This window comes from Chrysoperla carnea, chromosome X (genome assembly GCF_905475395.1).
Source record: "Chrysoperla carnea chromosome X, inChrCarn1.1, whole genome shotgun sequence".
In the NCBI taxonomy this organism is placed as follows: domain Eukaryota; kingdom Metazoa; phylum Arthropoda; class Insecta; order Neuroptera; family Chrysopidae; genus Chrysoperla; species Chrysoperla carnea.
This window is the reverse complement of record NC_058342.1, coordinates 31,058,474-31,067,251: the sequence shown is the minus strand read 5'-3', so window position 1 is coordinate 31,067,251 and position 8,778 is coordinate 31,058,474. Positions and strand designations below refer to the sequence as shown.

The 8,778-nt window shown below is 30.3% G+C and overlaps 1 protein-coding gene across 1 annotated transcript; it reads left to right on the top strand.

Moving 5' to 3' along the window:
* Positions 1-438: 438 nt before the first annotated feature.
* Positions 439-5,573, top strand: LOC123302168 (ceramide glucosyltransferase). Its single transcript, XM_044884995.1, has 7 exons — positions 439-543; positions 1,736-1,980; positions 2,041-2,142; positions 2,230-2,342; positions 2,820-3,085; positions 3,164-3,353; positions 4,193-5,573. The coding sequence occupies exons 1-7, from the start codon at positions 446-448 to the stop codon at positions 4,370-4,372; spliced, it is 1,194 nt and encodes a 397-aa protein (XP_044740930.1). The 5' UTR covers positions 439-445; the 3' UTR covers positions 4,373-5,573.
* The last annotated feature ends 3,205 nt before the right edge of the window (positions 5,574-8,778 follow it).

The following is an 8,778-nucleotide window of genomic DNA, read 5'->3' as shown; positions in this document are numbered from 1 at the left end:
CTTGAATAAAATAGATAAGAGTGAAGTTCTTTAGTACCTCGAATATTCACTAGACGTGCTTATAACAAAAAAAAACTAGATATATTTTTTTGAGTGTCAATTTTTTTGAGTGATAATCTGATAATGTAATGTAATGTAATATAAATCAGTATCAGTATCATTAATTCAGTAAATGTAGTAATGATTAAAATTAAAATCAGTATTCAGTATTGAACAAGTACTGTAAACTGTAGTTATTATAAAAATATGGCTGTCAAACTAACAACTGATCGAATAGTTATATGTTAATGTTGTTAGTACAATTACATTATGTTTAAAGAGGTTGAAAGAATGTTTTAGTACCTAAAATAAATTAAATAAATATTTAAAATAAAATAGTTTTTATATAACAAATCAAATATAATTTAAAAAAACAATAAACAATGTTCAAATTGTAAATAAAATAATGGCCCCAATGATTTATACACTATACGGATTTGCGATCTTTTTTTTTATATTCTGGTGTGGTTTATGGTTATTACATTTAATTGCAATTGTTTATGGGTAAGTGAAAAAACAAAACAAAAAAACAAATTAAAAACCATTTGATTTTACGACATTCTTTGTTTTACGAACAGCATGACTTTAAAATTCTATGACTTTGTACCTAAAACCTAATACCTATGCTAACTTAACCTTATTAACATACAAATTTGTTTCATATGACTTTTAATTAATTTTAATTTAACTTATTTTAATTTTATGACTAATCTAATTATTAATTAGTCATTAATCATTATCTTTTTTTATTTACATACATGCATTAAAAACTTTCTTAACTAAGCTGAATGCTGAAATGTCCTTGTCTTCAATTCATTTTACAAAAGCTCCCCAAAGATAGGTCCCCAATAAAAAAAAACATTTTCGTATTTTTTTAACTTTACAATATTAAGCGATCCTTCTTAAAAATGTTCCTAGAACATCAGGAAAAAACCAAATTAAAGCATTTTTTAGGTAAATTACGAATCCGTCGGAGCTAGTGAAAAATTAACAGTTTTTCTTTAATTAACGAAAATCACAAATTTGCATTGTCAATAAAAGTTATTTCTCGTACCTAACAATGAATAAATAGATTAAATTAATTAAAATAGTTTATTAATTATCTTCTTTAATATTAAATATGCTTAAAATGCAAAATGATATAAATCGCGAAAAATGAATATTTCAAAATTTGAGGTTATTATATCCAATCCTTTATTAAAGCACCTTGAATTCTCCGATCTACAGGTTGGCCATGCCTCTAATGGAATTTCTGATTTTTTCGACTGGTGGAAGAACTGAGGCTCCTTTGGCCCCGTCCTATATCCAACCCTGTTGATATTAATTATTTTCCAGGAATTATTATGTTAATTACCTAGTAACATAATAATTCCTGGTAACTAATTAATATCAACAGGGCTGGATTTAGGATGATGCCAAAGGAGTCCCACTTCTTTCACCAGTCGAATAAAATCAGAAAATTTTCTTGTAGGTGTATTTTTGTGGCCTTCACTGAAATAGGAAGGAATGAAATTGGGATGCCTCAACTAGACCCTTTGGTATTCCAACTTGTCTTGTGATTCTTTGTTTTCTAGTCACCAAATTAAATTCTAGCAACATTTCTTCCTAGAGGATAATTTTGATGACTATTTTAAATTTCAATAAAATTAAAATTGATGTCTTTTTGGTAAACATGTGTGTTTTTTTTTCTTTTCAGAAAATGGAAACTTCATAATCGAGATACATTAACGCCTAGAGAGGTGCCTTATGCGGGTGTATCAATAATAAAACCCCTCGTGGGCGTTGATCCCAATTTATTTGTAAATTTGGAAACATTTTTTACAATGAATTATCCTAAGTATGAGTTGTTATTTTGTATTGAGAATGAATCAGATCCGGCTGTTATGATTGTCAAAAAATTATTAGATAAATACCCAGAAGTGGATTCTTCATTATTTATAGGTATGCTTTATCAAATTAAGCAGTTTTATTAGTTTATTTACTTTGTACTGTGTGTTCCAGGTGGTTGTGAAGTAGGAGTTAATCCAAAGATAAACAACATGCAGCCTGGTTATGCATGTGCTAAACATGAATATATTCTTATATCAGATAGTGGTATTAGAAGTAAGTATTACGATAGACAATACGCTGATACGCATGCTCAGTGCTCAGATCCATCCTAATTGATATCATTTGTTATATTTTTTGCAGTGAAAGAAGATACATTATTGGATATGATGCATCATATGCGTGACGATGTCGCATTAGTTCATCAACTGCCATTTACATGTGATCGAGATGGTTTTGCGGCCACTTTTGAAAAAGTAAGAATCACATCACCAACATTCACAAAATACGTCATGCAAATATGAGGAGGGAGGGTTAACAGTGACGTTTACGAAAAAATGTTTCAAACCAAAGTTGTTAATTTTTTTATAAGGAACATTTTTTACATTCAAACTTTTGTTCCATCTCTAACGGTTTCCAAGATGGGTTTTACGAACCCAAGACTTACTTGACCTATGTTGCTCATTTACGAACTTAGCCACAATTTTTACGTCCTGAGTATGCTATAAAAATTTCGGATTTCGGACGGACAAACAGACAAGCGGAAATGGACTAATTAGGTGATTTTATGAACACCTATACCAAAATTGTAACATCAATATTTGTAAGCTTTAGTTACAAACTTGGGACTAAACTTAGTATACCTTTATATATATTACATATATATAGGGTATAAAAATCTGTTGATTAAATTTAAAATTGTTGATTGTTGATGGTTTGTTTTTTGTTTGTAGGTATTTTTTGGAACAGTACAAGCGCGTATATATTTAGCTGCTGACTTGTTACGCATCAATTGTCATACGGGTATGTCAGCACTAATGCGAAAACAATTATTAGATGATGTGGGTGGTTTACGTGCGTTTGGGTGCTATTTAGCTGAAGATTTTTTTATGGCTAAATCATTTACGGATCGTGGTTGGCGAATATGTATTAGTAGTCAACCTGCTTGGCAAAATGCTGGTCTTTGTGAAGTAACTAGCTTTCAAGCGCGTTTAACAAGGTAAGATCAAAGATCATCAACGGTGATGGTTGCTTTGCCTTCTTTTTGAGTTACAAATATTTATATTGTGTGTTACAGATGGGCGAAATTACGTGTTGCAATGTTACCGCCCACAATAATTTTGGAGCCGTTGTCCGAATGCATGGTAATTGGTATGTGTGCGTCATGGGCAGCTTCCTTACTGTTTGGTTGGGATTCAGTTGTTTTTTATATGATACATATACTTTTATGGTTTTTATTAGATTGGATACTTTTATCCATTGTTCAGGTATGTACACGTACCGTACACTTTTATTTTAACCACATCGGACCTGATCCAATGATCCAATTTTAGTTTCACTTTTTATGTTGTACAAATGTGTAAATTCAACTGAGCCCATTTTGATTACTGGATGCGACAGGTCAAACAGTCTATAAGCACAGTTAAGAAATTCAATTGTGCTCGACTGTAACTCACTGCAGGACACTGTCGATTGAATTACCACCTTCATAAAATGGGAATTTTTGGTGATCCCACTTGTAAAGCCTGTGTGGAGGATGAAGAATGTTTGGGTTCGTTATCTTAGATTTATAAATCCTGGGAGAAATCGTGGCAGAGAAGCTGCGTGCTTTCTGAGTAGCTTTATCTGATTAAAATAGCATCTCTTACTCGAAGATGTCTCACCTTCGTGTGACAGGTTGTTTTCGTGCAGAGCACCAAAGATTCCTTGGTCTACATACTAAGAACCCACTTGCGATACCCCGTATTATTATTTACATTGTAATCAACCGGATCCTAGGCCCTTCAGCGTGCTCACAGGCTGGGAGTTATTAAGGAATATGATTGAAAAATCAAGGTTATTAAGGCAAAAATAAAACATAGGTTTCAATGACAATAAACATCGATTCCTGTAAATCACTTTGTCAGTATTTCAAATTTTATGGGCTAATATCAATTAACAGGGCACTTTTGGAGGGGGAAGTTAGCAAGAATGGTTCTTAAGGGGTTATATCCAGTTGCGACCGTAAAGAACAACGCTTTTTTATCGATTCTTTGAAAATTCTAACTGGATATAACCCCTCAAATATGTGTCAAGTTCTAATTTGTGTTTTTTTGAAATGTTTCAGAATGGAGCGTTAACATTTAACAAATTTGATTTTGTTGTGGCTTGGATGTTTCGTGAGTGTTCTAGCCCATATTTATTTTTACATGCACTTTGGGATCCAACAATTAGATGGCGTTCGCGTGTGTTTAAACTAGCATGGGGTGGGATTGCTAAAGAATTAAAATCAAGAATTAAATATTAAACAAAACAAAAAAACACTATTTTTTACTGCGAAAATGTTTTTTAGATTTTAAGTAGCTTATAAAAACAAAACAAAAACAAAATGTTTGCGTAACGTGTTTACGGGTACACGTTTTTTTGATCATGTAAAACGTTCTTTATTTTTTCTTCAAGTTTTATTTCCCACACATCCTGTACTATTATATTTACTGTACTTCACATACACACATGCGCATTTTTTACATTTCTTTTCTTGGGTTTTAAGACTCTTCTAAAGAATGTTTAATAAAATCGTGAATCGGAAAAAAAACGTTTTTATTAAATGTTTTAAAAAGAAATTCGCTTCGAAAACATTTGCTTGCGTTCTAAAAGCGATTGTTTCCCCAACCATTGAAACGAATTCATTCTCAAAGATATTAAAAACATTGAACACACATTAAACGCGTGCGCAATCGATTCTTATAAATGCTACTTAAAAATTTTTTACTTAAAGTGTGCCAATTTTTTATAAATTTTCATTGTAGTATTACCGCGCATTGTCCTCACTTCACGTTTCCCCCCCAATCCCCCGGAAAATTGGTTGTAATTTTGCTCGTAGGCCATAAAATAAATGTAGGCCTATTTAAAAATTTTATTCTTTCGAATTGTATATCGAAAATTGCTTTTATTTTATTTATCTTTGTGAATGATGAAAACTTTCCTTACCCCGACTAAAATTGAAGAAAAATAAAAAATTTTTGAAGTCGTATATTTTCTGGCTAATTCGAATATATTGAATCTCTCACAAAATTTATATTTAAAAAAAAATCTGCAATGCGCCGCCACTGATGTATAGTTTCAATTATTTTACTTATATATGTATATATTTATACAGGGTGTTCAAGTTATTTTAATATAAAGTGTTCATTTAATTCATTGCTTGGCATAAAACACAGCAAAAATCTTGAATACTTAAATTAATTCAAGATTAGAATCGGGGGGATTTCGAAAGCTACGATTGGATTCAGGCAAAGCCTTATTCACCTTTCATCTTTTCTCAGAAAAGAATTCACTATTCGCCTCGAGGTCGGATCTATTTATATTTGCTTCATGATTGTGTACAAAATTAAGAAATATTTTAAAGAAAATTGTAATAAAATCGATTTTCAAGTTTTATCTTCACCGTACTTAAAAAGGGGATAATTTCATGAGAGTTTTTTTTCTCGAAATGAATGCTTCTAATTTTAAAAATGTCTCAATTTGTATGGCTTCTAATTTTAAAAAAAATGTCTCAATTTTTATGGCTTCTAATTTTAAAAAATGTCTCAATTTTTATGGCTTCTAAAATATTTATAGTTCGCTTATTTTTGGAAACCGAAATAAATAAAGAGAAGTTAATTATATGAGAGTTTAATCTCGAAAATTATGTGTTGGAAATTTAAAAATTTTAAAGCAATTTACTCGTAAAAATTTGAACACCTGGTATATATATGTATGTATGTATTATATATGGGGTGTTCTCTAATGAACTTCGATTAATAAATTATAATTCTAAGTAGAAAAGTTCTTATCGGCTGCAATTCTTTGAGTAAAAATATAATACCTTGAAATAAGAACAATAGTCATCGAAAAGAGTCAATTTTCGTAACGAAGTTACCGCTTTACGCCTCTGCCGAGCAAAAAAATAGTATACGCACCACGGGAGCAAGTTAAGAATGTATGGCTCAGAACTCATGTTTGTCACCCTCGCTTTTGCTTCCTAGATGTGTAATCTATTTTAATAATTAATAAATAATGAAGATTTATCTACAAACTTGTAAGAACTTTTCTATTTTGAATTATATTATCTGTTCAACTTAACTGTCGAAATACAGTCATTATGGTACACTCTGTATAAACAAGTACACAGCATGTACAAGTATATGAAATTGATAACGATAAACAAACACAAAACAAAAAAACTTTTTACTGGATTAAATTGAGTTCGCCTTTTTGTTACATATTAGTCTAAATCGGTTTTAAAGATATTGGAGGGATCTAAAATTGTGGAGATGGGTCTGTCGGAATCAACTAGCTTAATTAGCCGTTCAGTAAACAACCTAGAATTTTTAATAAATAGAAATAGCCATTAGAAATTGTGTGGATCTAGAGTTAAATTTTAGAATTTCACAAACACGGGTCCGGATCTTATTCTACTTTTCTTTCATTTTTTTTTTCTACCTTATGGCGGCCCTTTTTTCAAAAACTATAAAAGATGGTTAGTTGAAAAATTTATTGGTAGCTTCATTGATTCTAATTTCACCTTTCAAGGAGTCAACCTTCAAGGGAACATTTTTTGTAAAAAATTTGTCGCTTTGAACAATTTTTGTGAAACTCTAGATTGGGGCAGCTGCCCTTACTTACGCCCTCTGGCGACGCCCATGCTAATTAATCTGGTGAGCAGAACACTTCAAAATCATGTTTTTCTGATCTCCACCATCTCTAACGCAAAATGAATGTGGTTCCAATTGTAACGATTGCTATAAACCGATTTTAATTTAATATTTCAATCGTTAATCGTACTTGTACTTGTACATGCTGTATACTAATTATTAAATAAAAATAAAAATATTAATATATAAAAGATATTAAAAATAATATATTATATGAATCTGAATCTCGTTTGTTCATTTTTAAAATCGTATATTTCGATTCGATATTAAAAATAAGAATTAAATAAAAGAAATATTATATTATATATTATATTATATAAAGCTATTTACACACGACCATATTTTATTTTTTACGTCTGTATCTCAAAATTACGTCTCATCAAATTAATGCGCTGCTAATTTTTTTTGTTTTATTTTATTTTAATTTTTGTGATCCTTCGATTTTTTTTTACAATGGCGGATTTAAGAAAAAGGATGTCAGTTGATAACTCCGGTTTTCAGTGATAAAAATATTCAGTGATAAAAATATTGAATGAATTCGACAGTCAACATTCGAAGATTGAATTTACAGTCAAAAGCTGTTGTAACTAAATCACTATAACTGTCGTTAAAAAATAAAATGGAGTTTACCAATCCACCTTTTTGGTTTTCCAACTTGTTTTTTGACTGGCGAGTTAAGAATTACGGTTTGCTAATTAACCCTTCAGACTGTCATAGGCTAGGGAAGCCTAAAAGACAATTAAAAATGATTCCCTTGCCGCTTAAATCCGCCACTGGATTTTTATGGATCATGTTTTTTTTTAAATGGCGCTAGATAAGTAACATTCCATATCGTTACACTTAATTTTTAAACTTAACTGCCGCATTCATATTTAAAGCGCCGAATTTTATTTTTTTAATTAATTGAGAATGAGATGTGATTTGAGAAAATTTTTTGTTTGTTTGTTTCTACTTTCCACTATGATATGATATTTGTTTGTGCGACGGGGCACAAAGAGGCACGGAACGATAATAATTCTATATAAAAAAAAACTCTTTGTCTAAATGTACCTTTATTTTTTGTTTAAATTATATGTTTAGCCAAAATACATGATTGCAATGAAGCTTTGTTCTAAGAATATATTCCAATTTGGAAGACAATATTATAACACGTTTTTGTGGAAGTTTTTTAATTCAAAAAAGTTCGTAGCGCAGGAGCTGCGTTAGCTAAGCGAATTAGGTAGGATCGATGTACATTTGAAGAAATTTTTTGAAAATTCCATCATCAGTAATAAATAATAATATAATAGAAGTCATTGGAAGCGATATTTGACACCTGAAAAAGAGGTGGGAAATTTAAAATGATACCTTTTGTTCAAAGATCGACTGCAACAATATGTCACTAATTGATATGACGTCATAGTGTCACCTCACGAATTTAAATGACGTTTTGAAAAAAATTGATTGAACGTTTTAAAACCAATCAGGCTCACCTAAAAACATTTTAAAAAAGGTGCTTTGTCAAAATTTTCCATGTAAAAAATTCTTGTTTCTTGTTTCGAGATGTAATAACATTTCCTCCATGACTTTTTGTGCAATTAAAATTTCATCCAAATTGTGAATAAAAAAATTTTATGAAAGTAGATTAATTCGAAGAAACATTCATTTTTTTGAGCGAAAAAAAATCGATAAATCTAAATTTGATTCGATTAAAAGATCTCAACAGATTTCAATTCGTACTTAAATACAATTAATTATCGAATATTTTTACGATTTAAGAAGATCCAAGATAGATTTGAAGAATCCAAATTGAATTGGAGCATAAGTTTAAAAATAACAATAGATTTTTTAATTAATTATTAAAAAGAGCTTACACGTCGGGACCAACAAAAAATACACATTGTCTGTGGTGCGATATGGTGTCGTGCGCATGCCTTCACATACGTACGATACAATTTTTTGTATACCAAAGTAAAATTTATTAAGAAAAAAATATTCGATAATTCTAATTCCATGTTTTAAATCGTGGTTTGTTTCT